Consider the following 19,201-nt stretch of genomic DNA (forward strand, 5'->3'; position numbering starts at 1 on the left):
GACAACCCTTTCCAGGGCAGTGCCACTCCATGCCAGACCAAGCAGGAGGATCTCTGAGACCCAGCCTTCCCAAGGGTCAGCCGCCCACTGCAGGGCTGAGCCCTCTGCCCCGTGCCTGGCACTCCATATTCTATCCCAGCACCCTTGGCAGGGCAGTGTGCCTCTGTGCCCCACAGCCAGCACCCCTTTCCCCAATCCTGACATCCTTGGAAGTGCAATCCTCCCTGGATCCCATGCCTGGCACTCCTGGCAGGGCAGTGCACCCCCATGCCTGGCACCCCACTGCCCGTGCCCCATGCCCGTGCTGGACAGTGGGTGCCTGGTGACAGGTGCCTGGCAGTGGATGTCGGTGCCAGTAGTGGGTGCTGCTGACAGTAGGTGCCGGTGGTGAGTGCTAGTGCTGGCTGTGGGTGCTGCTGGTGGTGGGCATCAATGCTGGTGGCGGGTGCTGCCAGCAGCGGGTGCTGGTGCTGGTGGTGGGTGCTGCTGGTGGTGGGTACTGCTGGTGGTGGGCACAGGTGGCAGTGCCAGCGGCAGGTGCCAGTGCCAGCCATGAGTACTGCCAGTGGTGAGTGCCGGTGACAGTGGCAGGTACTGGTGCTGGCAGTGGGTGCTGCTGGTGGTGGGTGTCAGTGCCAGCAGCAGGTGCCGGTGCCGGTGGCAGGTGCTGGTGCCGGCGGTGGGTGCTGCAGGTGGTGGGTACCGGTGCCAGTGGCAGGTACCAGTGCCAGCGGTGGGTGCTGCAGGTGGTGGGTGCCGGTGCTGGCGGCGGGTGCTGGTGCTGGTGGCAGGTGCTGGTGCTGGTGGTGGGTGCTGCAGGTGGTGGGTGTCAGTGCCAGCAGCAGGTGCCGGTGCCGGTGGCAGGTGCTGGTGCCGGCGGTGGGTGCTGCAGGTGGTGGGTACCGGTGCCAGTGGCAGGTACCAGTGCCAGCGGTGGGTGCTGCAGGTGGTGGGTGCTGGTGCTGGCGGCGGGTGCTGGTGCTGGTGGCAGGTGCTGGTGCTGGTGGTGGGTGCTGCAGGTGGTGGGTACCGGTGCCAGTGGCAGGTACCAGTGCCAGCGGTGGGTGCTGCAGGTGGTGGGTGCCGGTGCCGGCAGCAGGTGCCGGTGCCGGTGCGGGCGGCGGGTGCCGGTGCCGGCGGCGAGGGCGGAGCGCGGAGCGCGGAGCGCGGAGCGCGGCCGGTCCCTCCCCCGGGCAGTGCCCCGGGCCCGCCCCGCACGGCCGGGCGGAGCCGCCGGCAGGCACCAGCACCGGCACCGGCAGGGCCACGGGCGGCGGCGGCGGCGACGGCACCGGCACCGGCACCGGCACCGGCACCACCATGGCCTCGGAGAGCGCGGCGCAGCGGGCGCTGCAGTACGAGCAGACGCTGGTGAGCGCGGCGCGGCGCGGCAGCCCCGGCGCCGCGGGCGAGGGGCGCTCGGGGGGCTGGCGCGGCGGGCCCCTTCCGGCAAGGCGCCCCGCGCGGGGGCAGAGCCGGCGCCCCGGCGGCCGGCCCCAGCGGCCGCCCCTGCCCCGCCGCGGCGAGGCAGCAGCCCCCCCCGGGCCCTGCTCCCGCGCCTGCTCCCGGGGCGTTCCTGGGGTGCAGCGGCAGGGCACCGCAGCAGGGATGCTCGGCGCCACCCGCCAGCGCAGCCCCCCGGCGCGGAGGAGCCCGGCCGAACCCCCACGCTCTCGGCAGGATTTTGTGCGCACTCGCGTCCTCGTTGCCCCCCAAGGAAACCCCTGGCACTGGGGGGAAGGGGGTTCCCTGCCCCCACGGACCCATGGGGGGGTCTCCCAGCGGTGCTCCTCTCTCCCGCACCGCTCTGGCACCCCGCGCCCCACCGCGCTGAGCCCAGCCCCAGCCCTCTGCCCCAGAGATAGCATATCTTCCCCGCCTTCAACCTTAGCCCCGTGTTTACGACTCTGTCCCTCAGGAGGCCTCCCTGCTGCCCCGGCACTGCCCAGCACTGGCACGGAGGTGCCCACTGACCGAGGCAGCCTTCTGCCCTCCCCCTGCCTGCCCACGTCGTGCCACCCCATGGGAGCGCAGGGTGGCTCGGCCCCCTTCGCTGCTCACGGCCCTCTGGCATCCCGGGCAAAGGTGCTTTTCCCTGGTCTTAGCTTGGGTCAGTGCCCGGTGTGCCTCAGCAAACGGGTACTTTGCCCTGGCAAAGGCTCGCAGGCAAGCAGGGCCAGAAAAGATGGGGAGAGAGGGAGGAAAGGATGTGGGGAAGGAAAGGGGGGAGCGAATCGCCGCTGGGCACCCCTGCCCACAGCTGCCTGAGTCTGCGGAGAGCCTGCACTGGTTGCTCTAGCAGGATGCGACACCCCACATCTTGCCAGCCCGATACAGGGGTGCTGGGCAACTTCGGGGTCCCTGCTGTGTGGGGCACGACCCCTTCCTCCCTGATGCCACGTTGGGCTGGTGTGGGCACCCTTGGCTTGTCTTTGCAATGCCCAAGGCCATTGTCCAGGGTCCCACTCGGTGGCCACCCTCTGCCACCCGAGAGCCTCGTGGGCGGCTCTGGGAGAGCCGCTGGCTGTCAAAGCCCGATTGTGCGTGGCGTCTCTGTGATCTTATCAGGCCTCGGGGCGTCTCCCTGGCAGGCACAGCCGAGCCCGGGGCCAGCGCGGGGGCACGAGCAGTGGGACGAGGGCATCATTCGGTGGGAGCCGTGGGGAAGGGGGTGCCCCTTCCCTGCTCCCCCACCCCACACCAAATTCCCCACAGGACTGCATCCACTGGGGGCTGGCACAGAGGGTGGCACAGCTGGGCCCCACGGGGCCAGAGGAGTCTGCAGGCAGGGCGGGGGAGAGCACACACTGGCATCGGGGCCAGCATCAGGGCAGTCCGGTAGGGTGCGGGCAGACTTTGCCCTCCCTTCCTCCAGGCAGGCCAGCACCTGCTCTGTGCCCATCTCCATGGCCTCTGGGCTGCTGACGGGCTCCTGAAGCCACCCGGGGCTCAGGCAGCTGGGAAGGCTCGCCCGGAGTGGGCGCAGATGCCAGCCGCAGTGAGGCTGGGCACGGGCGTCTTTCCCGAAGCCTCATGACTGGCTCTGGGGAGGTGCCCGGGCACATGCCGGGCAGGAGGGCTGCCCAGCCCTTCCCAGGAGCTTGAGCCGGCACCAGCTCCTTCCAGCACCTGCCAGGAGAGTTCAGATCCAGCTGGAGCCTGGCGTGGGCTGGCTTGAGCCTGCCAGCCCCAGGGACAGCCCCTGTGCCTCCCTCCCTGCCCCGCGCCCACGGCTCCCACGCTGGCGCCAGCCTCCTCTGCCCTCCTGCCCGGCAGAACCGCCCTGGCCGTGGCGGGGGTGCCCAGGGCCCGCGCCAGCCCTGCCAGTCCCCGTGCCCCCCTCATGCCAGGCGGCCGTGGCGGGGAGCAAAGAGCCTCCCGGGGCGGGGTGGGGGGGGGTGGATTAAGCTTCACAAACTGCCCTTGTTTGCGGTGGAGCGGCTCAGGGCGATTAGAGCCCGGCTAAGACAGGCGGCGTGACACAGATCCCCCGGCCTCTCCGTCTGCCCGGCGGCTCCCGGCGCCCGGCTCCACCGGCCCGTGGGGCTGCCAGCCTGGGGCATCCTGCTGCCCCCCGTCCCCACTCTATGGAGCCCTCCAGAGTTGTGGCTGGGGGGGTGCAGGTTGGCCAGCACCGTCTGCGCATCCTCCCTGCATGCCCACAGCCGGCTCCAAGGGCTGGCGTGGGAACGGGGACCTCAGTCCTCCCCCTGGCTCTGTTTGGGGCTGGAAGGGGCACGGGCGAGTCTGCGGCTCCCACGGATGTGGGCATCCACGCTTGGCAAGCTCGGTGCCCCCCGGCTGCAGCTGGCCGGGGGACACAGCAGTGCCCAGCGCCGATGCTGCATGCAGGAGCGCGGGACGGCTTTGGGAGCGGCGGGCGCCGTAGGCTGGCATGACCTGGGGGGCTGTGGCAGGGGTCGTGCCGGGGCCTGAAATCCGGGCGCCCGCCTGTGCCCGTGTCCCCAGGCACCCCGTGCCAAGGCTCCCCCCGTGCCCGCTCCCTGCCCGCCCGGCACTGTGATTGTTCAGCTGCTTCGCGGCGGAGGCCGGAGTCCCGGGGCTGTTTGTGTTTCAAAAGGCCTTTGTAGAAAAATAACCCGAGCGGGAGGAGGAGGAGGAGGAGGAGGAGGAGGAAGGAGAGAACCCACCGCTGGCCCTCGCCACGGCCGTGCCGGGGCTGCGGGCATGGTGCCGGCGGCCGCCCAGCACTAGGGTGGGCCGTCAGCGGGGCGCCCAGGGCAGGCGCCCGGGGGGATGCTCTGGGTGTCCAGCCCTCGCTGCCGCGTCCCCCTGGCCCCGTTGCCCCACGGCGGCGGGGGCCCGGGGGCAGCGGGGCGGCGCTGGCGGCAGGGAGGTTGCCAGGCCGTGCACCCGAGCAGGAGGGGGCCGGGCAGGCCAGGGCGACACCCAGCACTGGCTCGGGCACGGGCACGGGGGGCTCCGCATCACCGGTGCCCCCTCGCCTCCGAGCCGGTCCTCTCGCTTTGCCCTGGCAGACGTGGGCAGTGGGTGTTGGGCACGGAGAAGGGAAGGGGTAGGGCAGGGGCCGGGCAAAGCCCCCCTCCCCCCCGAAGCAGCATAGCCCCTTTGCAGCTGGACAGGGGGGACCCGGCTGGGGCCCCAAAACGTAGCGAGCTCTGTGCCAAGCCCCCCCAAGAGCCCCTGGCACAGCCTCGTGAGGCGGGCAGGGTGCTGAGCTGGGGGGGATTAGGCCCGGGGGTCCCCTTCATCCAGGCTGGGGCTGGCTGTGGGCCGGGCGGGGGCAAGGCCGGAGGGAGGCGGGCGTCTGGCACGGCAACAGCTCTCCCCGGGGCGCGGGGCCGGCTGTTCTTCCAGAGGAAACAAGCTCAGCCCGGAGGGAGCCTTTGAACGCTGGGCGCCCCGCGGGGCCGGGGTCTGCTCTGGCAGGCGATGCTGAATCCGGGCCCCCGAGGAGGCCTCTGCCCGCCCCGCTCCTTCCCCCGGCACATTGCCGCGGGGTCGAGGGCTTGCCGGGCCGATGCTGGGCAGGAGTTTGGGGGAAAATCCATGCCAGGAGGGTTAGCAATGGAAATGCACGTCCCTCGGCCCCGCCGCCTCCAGCCTCCCCTCCCGCCCGCAGCTCAGCGCAGCCCTGAATCCACCCGGCGCCCGCCTGGCTGCTTCCTACTGCTTCCCAAAGAGACCTGGGCTGGAGGCGCGGTGGGGAGAGATGCCCCGTGCCCGATTCCGTGCCGCTGCCGCGCTGTCCCCAAGGGCACCGCGGGGAGCCTGGCACGTGTCGGTGCCGGGGGTCGGTGCCGGTGGTCCTGCCTTTCACCCGCGGGTGGGCGGGAGCGTGAAAGGGACCCAGGCATCCGGGGCGAGCAGCGCCTTTGGCAGGCAGGGCTGCTTTGCTGGTGTGCCAAGCGTGGTGCCCGGCTGCCACGCTGCCCCTTTGCTGGGCCGTGCGGGGAGGGCCGCGTTCGCCCCCGGCCCGGGGCTCGGCGGCCACGTGCCGTGGCAGCGCGGCGTGGCGGGTGGGCAGGCCGTTGGCATGGGGCTCACGTCGGCCCGGCGTGGGAGCCTGGCGGGTCCCCCCGCGAGCCCTGAAACCTCCCTTTGTGCCGGGCGAACCGCTGGCACTTGGCATTCAGGTCGTGCCCGGGGGGAGAGCGAGGCGGAAACCAGGCAACCGAGTCCTTGGCAGAGCCCGCCAGCGCAGGACAAATGCCCCGCGCGGGCTGGCAGCAAGGACGGGCACAAAGAGCTCCCAGGCGGCGCAGGGGGCAGAGCCAGGGCTGCCCGCTGCCAGGGCCAGGCCTTGTTCTGCTGCCAGGCAGGAGGGACCGAGGAGGAGGGCAAAGCTGCCCCTTGCACGGGGTGTGGGGGGGGGGCTGCTGTGCCCCCCCCCCACACTGCCCGCACTGCCGGCTGGGACCGGCCAGCTCAGTTCACATCAGGTGTGCTGCACGGAGCGTGTCGCCCACCGCAGGGGTGCCAGCGGCTTTTCTAACGGTGCTGCGGGGGCTCGAAGCCAGGTGCCTCCCCGCGACGGGGGAAGCAGGGGCGCAGCCACAGTATCAGCCCTCAGAGAACCTCCCGGGCCAGGCGCCCCCCACTCCAGCAACCAGAGGCTCTTCCCCACCCGCCACCAGCCCAGCCCTGTGGCCGGGGCGATGGGCACGGCCGGGGACTGGTACCAGCGGGGCGAACGCAGCACGCGGGGGAACGATTGCCATCGATCCCCGTGCCGTGCTATCTGCCCGGCTGAGCACGGAGCCGGGGCTCCCGGGATGCCCCCCGCCCGGGGCGCGACGGCGCTTGGCACCCCCAGCCTCTTCCTCCACTTCCCTGGTACCAAGGGTGCCTCTTCTGGAGGCTGGGGCACCCGGGTCCGGTGCGCCCACTCACCCTGCCTCAGTTTCCCCACTTGTGCATTGGGAGCGGGCAGTGCCCTGCCCAGCCCGGCACCCCCTGCCCATCTCAGCTCGGCGCTGGGCCGAGCTAGCGGGCGCTCCTCCGGGCGCAGGTCCGGACTGCGCTGGGCCGGGGCGCGCGGGCGCCTGGGCCGGGCCGCGGCCAGCGCGGCGCGTCCCTGCCCGGCCCGACGCCCGCGCCCCCTCCTTCTCCCGCCAGATGTACGGGCGCTACACGCAGGACCTGGGCACCTTCGCCAAGGACGAGGCGGCGCGGCTGCGGCTGCAGCAGGAGCGCTGGGAGGGCGGCGCGCGGCCCCGGCGCCCCTCGGAGCTGCTCGAGTACCGGCAGGGCCGCTGCGCCCCGTGCCGCGGTAAGGGGCGCAGGCAGGACGCGCGCCCAGCCCCGCCGCCGGGAGGGATTCCCTGCCGTCACCGGGGGGGCAGGGGGGCACCAGGGGCCGTGCCAGGGCGGGCGGCGCTCGGAGGAGCGCGCTCGCGCGCGCGGCCGCCGGGCCGTGCTCGTGTGCAAGCCCGTGCTGTGGCGGCACGCATGGACGCGCGCAGGCGTGTGCGTGCACAGCCGCGTGGCACGTGTGTGCGTGCACAGCCGCGCGTGGGCGTGCACGCGGCCCCTGGGCCTGGTTCGGAGCGGGTGTGCACAGCACGCGTGCGGTTGTCTGCGCTGCGTGCGTGGGCGTGCGCGCTGGTGTCCGGGGATGGTTGCTCCCACATCTTGGGGGGCTGGGGGGGCTGACGGTGCTGGGGTGTGGGTTGTGCCCCGTGGTGCTTGTGCGTGTGTGCATGCCTGCGGAGGAGGTGTGCGGCTGTGCGTGTCCAGTTGTGAGCGCTTGTGCTTTGCATGCTGACGCGGAGGCGTGTGGCTGTGCTGTCCCTGCCAGCAACGCCTCGGGGTAGCACGGGGAGAGGAGAGCCTGTGCCCCTCCCCGGGGTGCCTGGCCCCTCTCCCCGGCCCTGAGCCCGCCCTTGTGCCCACAGTGTGCGCTGTGCAGTGCCAGCAGTTCCTTATCTCGAAGGTGGGTGAGGACTGGATCTTCCTCATCCTCCTGGGGCTGGTCATGGCGCTGGTGAGCTGGGCCATGGACTTCGCCATCGCCACTTGCCTCCAAGGTGAGCAGGCACCAGCGGGCACCTGGGCTCCCAAGGAACGAGGTGCGGGGCCCGGGGAGCAGTGTGAGCGAGGTCCCATGCCTGGCACATGCCACCCACGACTCGCATTGCTCACTGTGCCCACAGCCCAGAAGTGGATGTACGGGGGTCTGGACACCAACGTGCTGCTGCAGTACCTGGCCTGGGTCACCTACCCCACTGTGCTCATCACCTTCTCGGCTGGCTTCACCCAGATCCTCGCACCCCAGGCCGTGGGTAGGGCCTTGCTGGTGCTGCAGACATCCCTGTGGGTGCCTGGGCTGTCCCAAGGATGTCCCTGCAGTGGGGAGCCCCTGGGGTGTCCTTCTGCACTATGGGGTTGGGGGTCCTGGAGGACTTCTAAGGGCTATGGGCTGGTCTGCAGAGGGTGTCCCTGCAGAGGGGGTCCCATGGGATGGAACCTTAGGGCTATGGGATTAGGGATCCTCTACGGGGCTGTGGGGATGACTCCAGGCGTCCTCCTGGGCTGTAGGGTAGAGAGGTGTCTCTGGGGGTCTTGCAGTGTGGGGTCCCAGGGGTATTCCTGTAGCAGTGTACCAGGGGTCTCCCCACGGCCATGGGTGGTGGCTCCTGGGTCAGGGCTGTGCACATGGCACCAGGCTCGGGGATCCCCGAGATGAAGACCATCCTGCGGGGCGCCGTGCTGAAGGAGTACCTCACCTTCAAGACCTTCATGGCCAAGGTGATCGGGCTGACGTGCGCCCTGGGCAGCGGCATGCCCCTGGGCAAGGAGGTAAGGGCCGAGGCCGGGGCAGGTGGTGGGGCAGGGCGGTGCGGGGCCAGCCCGGCTTCACGGCCCCGGCACTGCGCCTGCAGGGCCCCTTCGTCCACATCGCCAGCATGTGCGCAGCGCTGCTCAGCCGCTTCCTCTCCCTCTTCGGCGGCATCTACGAGGTGAGCGGGCACGGGGCCATCGGGAAGGTGGGGGCTCCGGCTGTGCCCCCCGGCAGGGCCCTGGGGGGGCCGTGCCCGCTCATGCCCTGCCCCTCTGCCCGCAGAACGAGGCGAGGAACATCGAAATGCTGGCGGCTGCCTGTGCCGTCGGTGTTGGCTGCTGCTTCGCCGCCCCCATCGGAGGTAGGGCAGCCCCCAGTACCCCCAGCCTCTGCCCTGAGGGCTGGCACAGCCCCACACACACACCCTGCCCAGGCACCTGGGCCTCTCTGGAGAAGAAACCAGGTCCCCTCGGCTGGAGACCCCCACGGGCACTGCCAGGCAGGGGTGGGGCCTTCAAGGCCCCGGCTGGTGTTGGAGAAGGCAGTGCCGCTGCAGACAGGGGTGCCCGTGGGGAGGAGGAAGGGAAGAGCGCGCACCATCCTCCCCAGGGTGTAACATCTCATCTTGTCCTCTTCCCCTGCTGTGCTGCGCTCCAGGGAGCTCCCCACTCCGGCCCCACTGAGCCGTGCCCGTAGGTTGGTGACACGTCTAACTCTTTCCTTGCCCTCTGTGTGCTGAGCTGCCCCATCCATCCATCCATCTGTCCATGTGCTGTGTGTGCCCCCCACCCCAACACCATTTGCCTCCAGCCCCCTTGCCACCGCTCACATCCCTGCACTGCCCTCTTGCTCGTGCCATCTCCTGCCACCTGGTGCCCATCGCAGATAGCTGGGGAACTGGCCATGTGCTTTGCCAAGGAGCCCCAGAAGCCCTTCACCACCAGCCAGCGTGCCTGCGGGGCCACCTGGCCCCATGTGGGCCTTGCACGAGCATGGCGCTCCAGGCGGGAAGCATGCCAGGTGCCTGGGGGGCCTGGCTGGGTTTCGCCGCCTCCCTCGTGCCTTTCCCACCGGTGCCAGGTGTCCTGTTCAGCATCGAGGTCACCTCCACCTTCTTTGCTGTCCGCAACTACTGGCGTGGCTTCTTCGCTGCCACCTTCAGTGCTTTCATCTTCCGCGTCCTCGCAGTCTGGAACAAGGATGAAGGTACCTCCTGCCTGTGCGTGGGGCACCCTGCCTGTCCTGCCTCTCCAGGGCTGGCTGCTGCCAGGGCAAGCAGGGGATGGTGGCACAGGGGACCACAGAGGGATCTCTGCTACCTCCGTTGACCCCCACCATGCCTCCCCCCACCCAGAGACAATCACGGCGCTGTTCAAAACCCGCTTCCGCCTCGACTTCCCCTTCGACCTACAGGAGTTGCCTGCCTTTGCCGTCATCGGGTGAGTGCGGCCATGCACGGGCACCCGTCCCAGTGCCCTGCAGGATGTCCCGGTGCCCGCGGGGTCCCTGCTCTGGCTGGGCTCCCCTCGGCAGTGCTGGGGCACGGCACGGGCGCTCACGCCGGGCCCATGCCCAGGATTGCCAGTGGCTTTGGGGGCGCGCTCTTTGTATACCTCAACCGCAAGATTGTGCAGTTCATGCGCCGCCAGAAGACCATCAACCGCTTCCTCATGAAGAAGTAGGTGCCCAGCAGCCCTGGGGAAAGTGGCTCTCACCCCAGCATGGTAGGAGCCGGGGGGTGGCAGGCACTGGGGTGCACTGGTGTTATCCCATGCCACCTTGCCAGGCGTCTGCTCTTTCCTGCCCTGGTGACACTGCTCATCTCCACACTGACCTTCCCACCCGGCTTCGGACAGTTCATGGCTGGCCAGGTACCAATGACGCCCTGCACCCACCGTACCCGCCATGGGACTGAGGGGCAGTGCCCGGCAGTCTGTGCAGTCAGTGCCCGCATGGGTAGTGCCCACCCAGATCTTGTCCTTTCCCCTTGGCAGCTTACCCAGAAGGACACCCTAGTGACGCTGTTCGACAACCAGACATGGTCCAAGCAGGGGCTAAGCGAGGAGTTGGAGTACATGGGCATCTTGGAGGCCTGGCACCACCCCCGCTCCAACGTTTTTGTCACCCTCATTGTCTTCATCCTCATGAAGGTGGGTATCTCCTGGGTGTGCCAATCCAGGGCACTGATGGTTGTCCTCAGGTGCCATCAAGGAGGCGCTGGCTGAGTGTTCCCAGGTGTCACCAAGGAGCCATTGGTTGAGTGTCCCCAAATGCCACCAGAGAGGTGCTGGCAGGTGTCCCCAGGCGCCAGCAGGGAGATGCTGCCTGGATGCCCCCTCGGAGGAGCCAGGCTGCCCCACAGAACAGTGCTGGGCCCATGTCCTGCTCCGTAGCAGGCAGTGTTGATGCCAGCTGGGGGGCATGGCTAGAGCTGGCAGGAGGCCCAGGCCAGGGTGTCAACTAACATGTGCCTGTGCCCACCACGCAGTTCTGGATGTCAGCCCTGGCCACTACCATCCCCGTGCCCTGTGGAGCCTTCATGCCTGTCTTCGTCATCGGTGAGAGCCTGCCACCCCAGTGTGTTGCCCACTGCTCAGGCACATGGGAGGAGGGAGCCTGTCAGTCCTGGCTCCATGGGGCACTTTGAGGGGTACTGAGCCAGGCACGGGAGGAGTCACCCCCCCCGCCTTGGTGTCCCCTTTCCCTGTTAGCACCCACAACGAGGGGTCACCACATGGGTGCAAGAGAGACTGGGTCAGGCTCACAGAGAGCCTGACGTGCACCCCACATCCCTGCCCGGCCCTGCGGCCCCCCTGCCCACACTGAACCCCTCTCTTTGGGCAGGGGCAGCTTTTGGGCGCCTGGTGGGTGAGAGCATGGCAGCCTGGTTCCCGGACGGCATCCACACTGACAACAACATCTACCGCATCGTGCCGGGGGGCTACGCCGTGGTGGGTAAGCACTGTGCCGTGGGCTGGCACAGGCACACCACGTGCCCACCGCATTGCTGCCTGCACTGATGTGCTCCAAAGGAGCCCAGGGGAGTGTTTCTGGGGCATGTCCAGGGCTGGGATGGGGTCCCCAGGGGTTGGGGTGACCCCAGGACTAGGGATGACCCCAGGAGGTCCCAAGGCCTTGGGTGTCACTGGAGCTAGGAGACCTCACAGGCATGGAGGTGTCCCCAGGACTTGGGGTTCCCCTGGAGATGGGGGTGTCTCAGATACAGGGATGTCCCCAGGGGTCCTCAGGTGTGTCCCCAAGGTCTCCCAGGGACAAGACGGGAGGATAGCCCCGCGGGCAGGCAGGCAGGGACCTGACGGGCTGCCCCTGTGTCTCTCGGGGCACGCGCGGGCACAGGGGCGGCCGCGCTGTCAGGCGCCGTCACCCACACCGTGTCCACGGCCGTCATCGTCTTCGAGCTGACGGGGCAGATCTCCCACATCCTGCCCGTCATGATCGCTGTGATCCTGGCCAACACTGTGGCCCAGAGCCTCCAGCCCTCCCTCTACGACAGCATCATCCGCATCAAGAAGCTGCCCTACCTCCCTGAGCTGGGCTGGGGGCACCATGAGTGAGTGCCCTGACCTGTGTCATCCCCACCAATGTCCCCAGACCCCTGGTCAGTCCTGACATGCCCTTGCTGGGCACAGGCACTGTCCCCAACCCTGTGGCTGCCATGCCGTGGTGGGTGCCTTGGCTGTGCCCATCCATGCTGAGGGCATCGTGTCACCCTGGGCAGGAAATACAATGTGCGGGTGGAGGATATCATGGTGCGAGACATCCGCTATGTCACCCTCAACTGCAAATACCTGGACCTGCAGCACGTCCTGCACAGCACCAAGATGAAGAGCCTGGCACTGGTGGAGTCGGCTGGTGAGATGCAGGCACGAGGGCAGTGGGCATGGTGCCTGGGGTGCAGAGTGCCCACCCAAGCCCCTTGCTGCTGGCAGAGTCCATGATCCTGCTGGGCTCCATCGAGCGGGCACAGGTGGTGGCCCTGCTCAGCCACCAGCTCAGCCCCGAGCGACGGCTCCAGGCCCTGCGGGAGAAGGCGCTGGCAGAGCAGACGGGCAACGATGAGGATGGGAACCGGCTCTCCGACGCCGGCGTCCGCTTCCAGGTGAGGATGCTGGCAGGGCTTGGGCGGCCGGCCTGGTGCTGCCTCCCTTCCCTGGGATGGAGGCCGGCTGCCGGGGGTGGGGGGATGGGGTGCCAGCCATCCACCTGGCACCATGCCCCCTCCCGCAGATCAGCACTGAGGCATCGTCCTTCGCCCCCGTGCGCGGCAGCTCCCGCAAGCCCCTGAAGCCAGCACTCAAGCGGGTGCCCAGCAGCCTGGCAGAGAGCCCCCCAAGTAAGTCCAGCCCCTGCCCACACCCTGGCCCCCTGAGCCCTCAGGCATGGTGCCCCATGGGCCTGATGCACTCTCTGTGTCCACAGCGGGCACCACTGACCACACTGGCATTGCTCTCAAGAGCCTCTTCTGTGCCAACAGCACCGCAGAGCCCGCCGAGGTGAGACACCCTCTCTGTCCAACTTTGCCCATCCCTGCCCATCTCTGCTCATTTCTGACCATTCATGCCCATCCCTGTCTGCCCTTGTCCCTCCCTGCCCCTCCCTCCCTGGTCCTGCCCATCCCTCCCTGGTCCTGCCCATCCCTGTCCATCTCTGCCCATCCCTTCCCATTCTTCCCTGGTCCTGCCCATCCCTGTGCATCTCTGCCCATCCCTTCCCATTCTTCCCTGGTCCTGCCCATCCCTGTGCATCTCTGCCTATCCCTGTCCATCTCTGCACATCCCTGCCCATCCTTCCCTGGTTCTGCCCATCCCTGTCCATCCCTGTCCATCTCTGCCCATCCCTCCCTGGTCCTGTCCATCCCTGTCCATCTCTGCCCATCCCTGTCCATCTTTGCCCGTCCCTGCCCATCCCTCCCTGGTCCTGCCCATTCCTGCCCGTCGCTGCCTGCAGGCCCCACAGCCTGCCCCATGCCCTGACACTTCTATCTCTCCCCGGCACGTTGCCAGGCCCAGGGCACAGCCCAGCGCAAGGCCAAACACGTCCGCATTTTCACCTTGGTAAGCTACAGCCAGGCAAAGGCTGGGCACGGCTCCTCTCAGCCAATCAGAACCCAGCTTGGATCCTCCCAGCCAATCAAGGGCCTGGCACAATTCTGTTTGGACAATCATGTTTGCGGGGGGTGTGGAAGCCAATCTCTGATGGACCCGATTCTGCTCCACCAATCATGGCATAGCCTGTGTCCTCTCAGTCACAAATCTACTTGGTGAATCGTAACGCGACCCATGTCCTGACAGCCAATCAGAGAACTAGCCCTACATTGATCATCCAATCATGACACAGCCTGTGTTCTCTCAACCAATCACAAACTTCACTTGACTCTGCTTGATCAATGAAGGCAAGGCCTGTGTCCACTCAACCGGTCACAGGCCCAGCTTCTCTCGGCCGGTGGTGGACATGGCCTGTTCCCTGCCCACACCCCGTCCTCGCCCTGCCCGTTCCCTGCCTGCACCCTGCTGCGCCCTGCTGTGTCCTGCCTGCACCCTGCCTATGCCCCCCTGCTCTCTGCCCACACCCCATCCTCGCCCTGCCTGCACCCTGCTGCTCCCTGATGCGTCCTGCCTGCACCCTACCCACTCCCTGCTGCACCCTGCCTATGTCCCCCTGCTCCCTGCCCACACCCCGTCCTCACCCTGCCCATTCCCTGCCTGCACCCTGCTGCGCCCTGCTGTATCCTGCCTGCACCCTGCCTGCTCCCTGCTGCACCCTGCCTATGCCCCTCCCCTGCCCCCCCGTCCTCGCCCTGCCCATTCCCTGCCTGCACCCTGCTGCACCTTGCTGTGTCCTACCTGCACCCTGCCTGCTCCCTGCTGCACCCTGCCTATGCCCCTCCCCTGCCCCCCCGTCCTCACCCTGCCCATTCCCTGCCTGCACCCTGCTGCACCTTGCTGTATCCTGCCTGCACCCTGCCTGCACCCTGCTGCACCCTGCCTATGCCCCTCCCCTGCCCCCCCGTCCTCGCCCTGCCCATTCCCTGCCTGCACCCTGCTGCACCTTGCTGTGTCCTACCTGCACCCTGCCTGCTCCCTGCTGCACCCTGCCTATGCCCCTCTCCTGCCCCCCCGTCCTCACCCTGCCCATTCCCTGCCTGCACCCTGCTGCACCTTGCTGTATCCTGCCTGCACCCTGCCTGCACCCTGCTGCACCCTGCCTATGCCCCTCCCCTGCCCCCCCGTCCTCGCCCTGCCCATTCCCTGCCTGCACCCTGCTGCACCTTGCTGTATCCTGCCTGCACCCTGCCTGCTCCCTGCTGCACCCTGCCTATGCCTCCCTGCTCTCTGCCCACACCCCATCCTCGCCCTGCCTGCACCCTGCTGCTCCCTGTTGCATCCTGCCTGCACCCTACCCACTCCCTGCTGCACCCTGCCTATGCCTCCCTGCTCCCTGCCCACACCCCGTCCTCACCCTGCCCATTCCCTGCCTGCACCCTGCTGCGACCTGCTGTATCCTGCCTGCACCCTACCCACTCCCTGCTGCACCCTGCCTATGCCCCCCTGCTCCCTGCCCACACCCCGTCCTCATCCCGCCTGCACCCTACTGCGCCCTGCCTGCACCCTACCTGCTCCCTGCTGCGCCCTGCCTGCATCCTGCCTATGCAGTGCATGCACCCTGCCTGCGCCCTGTCTGTGCCCTGCTTACGCCCTCCTGCACCTTGCCAGCTCCCTGCCAGCTCCCTGCAGCACCCTGCCCCTGCCGAGCATGCCGTCCCACTGCCTTGCCAGGCTCACTCACCACCGCCTCTCTTGCAGGAGGATCTGGATCTGGGTGACAAGATGACCCCGTCGGAGGTGAGACGGGGTGCTGGCAGCATCACCGGACACCTTCTGCCCCACCGGGACCCCCAAAGTCCTGATGGGCACTAAGCATGGAGGGAAGGACTTCGGTGTCCCCATAATGTTGGGTGCCCAGGACAGCAGGATGCCCTTGCGGGAGCCCCTTGGCACAGGAAGGGGGCAGGGGGGCCATGCTCCCAGCACCCCCATTTCACCCTGCCCCGTGGCCTCTGCCCCCCAGGTGCTGGAGTGGGAGGAGCAGCAGCTGGACCAGCCCGTGGACTTCAGCAATGCCAAGATCGATCCCGCACCCTTCCAGCTGGTGGAGCACACGTCGCTGCACAAGGTGCACCTGCGCCGGGCACCCGTCCCGCGCCGCCGCCGGGGCCCGGCCGAGCCCCCGCACCGTGCCCCCGGCCGCTGAGCCCCCTCCCTCTTGCAGACCCACACCATCTTCTCGCTGCTGGGCCTCGACCACGCGTACGTCACCAGCATCGGGCGGCTGGTGGGCATGGTGTCGCTCAAGGAGGTGAGCGCGGCGGGCAGAGCCGGGGAGCCGCGGCGGCGGGCGCCGCACGGAGCCGCGGGCTCACGGTGCCCGGCGGTGCCCGCAGCTGCGCAAGGCCATCGAGGGCTCGCTGACGGCCAAGGGGGTGAAGGTGCGCCCGCCGCTCGCCAGCTTCCGCGACAGCACCACCAGCGCCAGCGAGCCCGACACCACCGACATCCGCCAGCTCTGGGACCGCCACCAGCACCACGCCATGCCCCGCGAGGCCAGCCCCGCCGACGAGGCCGCCCCCGGCAAGGGCCAGTGAGCCCGGGGCGCCGGCGTGCCCGCTGCTGCGCCGCCGCCGAGGGGGACGCCGGCACGGCGCGGGGGGCCGGGGGCTGCCCCGCGCCCGCCCGCGCCGCGGGCTGCCTTCAACCCAGCGCCGGCGAAACGCGCCCCGTGCCCGGGGTGGGGTGGGGGGCTGGCTGTGCCGGGGTGCCCCCCGCCGCCGCTGCGCCCACCTCCCCACCTGGGCTTCTCACTTCTCTACCTCTGCCCCCCCCCCCCTCCTGCCGGCCCGGTGCCCCCCGGTGCTGCGGGCCCCATGCCCGCGAGCCTGGCCCCGGCGCCCCCCTTCCCGCGGGATCCCCTCCGCCCCGGGCGGCGGCGTGGGGAGACGGGGCATGGGGCTGGGGGTGCGTCACCCCCCGCCCGAGCACCTCGCCCCTGCGAAGCCGGGGGTCCCACCCGCGGGTCTGCTGCATGCGCAGGCCTGGGCCCCTCGCCGTGTACATACAGAGATTTTTATATTAATTTAATAAAAGGACTTTATAAATAGAGCGGTCGCGCCGGCGCCCTGGGCACGGCGGGGGCAGGCGCAGCCGGGAGCAGCGCTGCTGCGGGGGCTCGGGGGGGGGGGTCCCTGCCCGCACCGCGGCTCGACCACGGCGCCCGGCACACGAGGCACCGCCGAGGGGGCACGACGGCTTTATTTACCGCGGCGCGGGGAGGGGGCACGCGGGGCGGCAGGGCCCCCCCCACCCCGCACCCGGTGCCCGCTCACAGCCTGGCCTCGCTGCGGTAGAGCGGCTGCGGGGGCTCGCCGGGGCGGGCGCCAGCGCCGCGCCGCGCCGTGATGACCAGCGTGCCCGCCTCGGTCAGGGCACAGCTCACCGACAGCGGGTCCGTGTCCTCGGGCAGCTGGCACTTGTGGGTGAAGGTGTCGCAGACGGTGCCGTCCTCGGCCACCTGCGGGGAAGCAGCACCGACGCCGTGGGGTGGCACGTCACCACCCACCGGGGCAGTGCCCACTGCCAGCAGGGGCATGGCGGCCACTGGGGCCCTTCCCAGTTACCCCAGTTCTGGTTCCCATTTGCCCCAGCGCCAGAGAAGAGCTCCACTGGGTGGCTACCAGTTATCCAGTGACATCAGGGGCCCCAGTCACCCCAGGGCCAGCAGGGAGCAGCTCCCAGTTGCACCACTGTCAGCAGAGGAAGTTCCCAGTTGTCCCACAATCAGCAGAGGATGTAATTGGGCAGGAGTTCCCAGTTACCCCACTGCCAGCAGGGGCAGTTCCCAGTTTGGGCCGGGGTTGGGGGGGGTGCAATGAAGCAGGAGATCCCAGCTACCCTAGGGGACAATTCCCAGCTGCCCCACAGCCAGCAGAAGACGCGCCGGGGCGGGAGAGCCCGGTCACCCCGCCGCCAGCGGGGGCTGCCCGCTCACCTTCTCGGCCCGGATGGCGACGTGGCGGTTGGACGTGGTCACCACGATGTCGGGGGGCTCGAACTGGCTCACGTCGGCCACCACCTGGTAGGTGTCACCCTGGGCCCGCACCCAGGTGCCCAGGCTGCAGGGGCACACCGCGCCCGGGGCCCCTGCGGGCACCGCGTGAGGGGCTGCGGGGTGGGGGGCGACGGGTGTGCGGGGAGTCCGGAGTACTGGGGAGGATCAGGGAGCTGGGGGGGGTCTTGGGGCAGCAGGGTGAATGGAGGGGGGGCTGGGGACATATAGGTGGCCAGGCAGGTGGGGGGCACTGGAAAGCCTGGGGGTACTGGGTGAGATGGGGATAGCAGGGGATATGGAGGAGGGTCTGGGGGCACAGGAGGTGCAGAAGGTTGGGAGGGGTGAAGTGGGGGCACAGTGGGCCTGGGGACAGCAGGGAGGCTGGGGGGGGCACTGGAGGGGCAAGGGGCTGAGGGGACACAGGTGAGCCATGGGGTGCAATAGGGGCAGTCCGCCCCCCCCAACCCTCCCCCCAAGGTGCATGGCAGCGGTTGGGGGCAGCATGCCAGGGTGGCCCCACTCCGTACCCGGGACAAGGCAGCGCGTTAGAGCCAAAGGGGAGGAAAATGGGTGCAAAAGAGGGGTTCCCCCACCCCCCCACCCCCTGCCATCCCTCAGTACCTGGGTACCCGAAGGCATCGTGCGCCCGAGCCCCGAAGGGGCCGTGCCGCCGGTCGCCCTCGAAGCGGGGCTCGCCGGCACCCAGGCCCTGGCTGTAGGTGCTGATGCGCTCGGCGCGGTACGTGGCGGCCGAGCTGAGCGAGGCCATGCCGCCGGGTGGGCGCGCAGCGGACCCCGGGCCGCGGCGGAGAGGAGGGGGCCGGCCCGGGCGCCCGCAGCCTGCCGATGCCCATAATTAGCCCGGTAGCCGTGCAGCACGGCCACCCCGGCCCAGGAATGCGAGATAAGGGCTGGGGCCTCTCCGTTACCCGGCGAGGCCAAGGCTGGGGAGGGGGGGACCATCCTGGGGGCGAGGGGGAGGTGGAGGGGGAGATAGGGACCTGCCACCGCAGCTCCGTGCCCCCTCCCCATGCCAGGCTGCCTTGGCGGGGCGAAGGGCACCCCCGACCCATAAAAGAGGCGCCCGGCGCGCTGCTCACACGACTGACTTTATTGGAGGCCTGGCGGGACGGAGGCAGGCTGCATGGGGGCACCCACGGGCGCCCCGCTGCACGGCCCCGGGGCGGCTCACCGCACCGCCCCGTGGCACCGGGCACCCTGGCACCTGCACGGCTATGCACGTGCAGACACCCAGGTCCGCGCACACACACACACACACACACACACACACACACACGCGCGCGCGCGCGCGCGCAGTCACAGGCGCACATGCAGGCACATGCTCAGGTGCACACATGCGCACCGCTGCACGCACACACGCGGGCACCCAGACACGTGTGCACACATGCATGCACACCCACCTACGTGCCTGTGCACACACAGGCACGCACATGCATGCATGTATGCACAAATGTACTTGTGTGTGTGCGCACACATGTGCAAACACTACACACAAGCATGTTCACACATGCATGCACACACAAACATGAACACATGAACACATACACACACACACACACACACACACACACAGGCACAGCGAGCAGAGACACCCCGCCCCCCCGCAGGTGCCTCTCACCCCGGTCGCCCGCCTGCTGCAACACCGGGGGGGGGGGGGGGGGCATGGCGCTGCCCAGTGGGTCAGGCCGGAATGGGGCCAGGACACCCGGGTTCCCCCTGTGCCGTGGGCAGGGCACCCCTGCGCCCGCCTCGGTGCCCCTGGCTGACCCGAAGAAAGGGGCCGGGGGGGAG

At 69.3% G+C, this 19,201-nt stretch overlaps 2 protein-coding genes across 2 annotated transcripts; one reads left to right on the forward strand and one right to left on the reverse strand.

The window, feature by feature from the left end:
- The first annotated feature begins 295 nt into the window (after window positions 1-295).
- Window positions 296-15,929, forward strand: CLCN2 (chloride voltage-gated channel 2). The gene is given in 26 exon segments (XM_062583032.1): window positions 296-387; window positions 947-1,286; window positions 1,288-1,371; window positions 6,601-6,754; window positions 7,380-7,511; window positions 7,638-7,766; window positions 8,150-8,283; window positions 8,367-8,444; window positions 8,549-8,627; window positions 9,347-9,472; window positions 9,621-9,705; window positions 9,843-9,944; window positions 10,053-10,137; window positions 10,261-10,416; window positions 10,755-10,824; window positions 11,111-11,221; window positions 11,624-11,837; window positions 12,006-12,139; window positions 12,217-12,386; window positions 12,515-12,620; window positions 12,707-12,780; window positions 13,291-13,341; window positions 15,091-15,129; window positions 15,356-15,460; window positions 15,557-15,643; window positions 15,729-15,929. Coding segments are annotated over 26 exon segments (3,138 nt in total).
- Window positions 15,930-16,403: 474 nt separating this feature from the next.
- Window positions 16,404-18,230, reverse strand: LOC134144161 (heat shock protein beta-7-like). Its single transcript, XM_062582878.1, has 3 exons — window positions 18,011-18,230; window positions 17,330-17,481; window positions 16,404-16,852 (listed from the first exon to the last, which is right to left on the reverse strand). Exons 1-3 carry the CDS (start codon window positions 18,156-18,158, stop codon window positions 16,664-16,666), a joined length of 489 nt encoding a protein of 162 aa, XP_062438862.1. The 5' UTR covers window positions 18,159-18,230; the 3' UTR covers window positions 16,404-16,663.
- Between the last annotated feature and the right edge of the window lie 971 nt (window positions 18,231-19,201).

Source organism: Rhea pennata, chromosome 9 (assembly GCF_028389875.1).
Source record: "Rhea pennata isolate bPtePen1 chromosome 9, bPtePen1.pri, whole genome shotgun sequence".
Lineage (NCBI taxonomy): Eukaryota > Metazoa > Chordata > Aves > Rheiformes > Rheidae > Rhea > Rhea pennata.

Excerpts from the sequence above, each read along its gene's own strand:
- LOC134144161 (XM_062582878.1), bottom strand. The coding sequence starts at position 18,158 with ATGGCCTCGCTCAGCTCGGCCGCCACGTACCGCGCCGAGCGCATCAGC. Across the intron at positions 17,482-18,010 it reads CGATGCCTTCGGGTACCCAG|GGGCCCCGGGCGCGGTGTGC; the intron begins GTACTGAGGGAT and ends CGGTGCCCGCAG. Across the intron at positions 16,853-17,329 it reads TCGCCATCCGGGCCGAGAAG|GTGGCCGAGGACGGCACCGT; the intron begins GTGAGCGGGCAG and ends GCTTCCCCGCAG.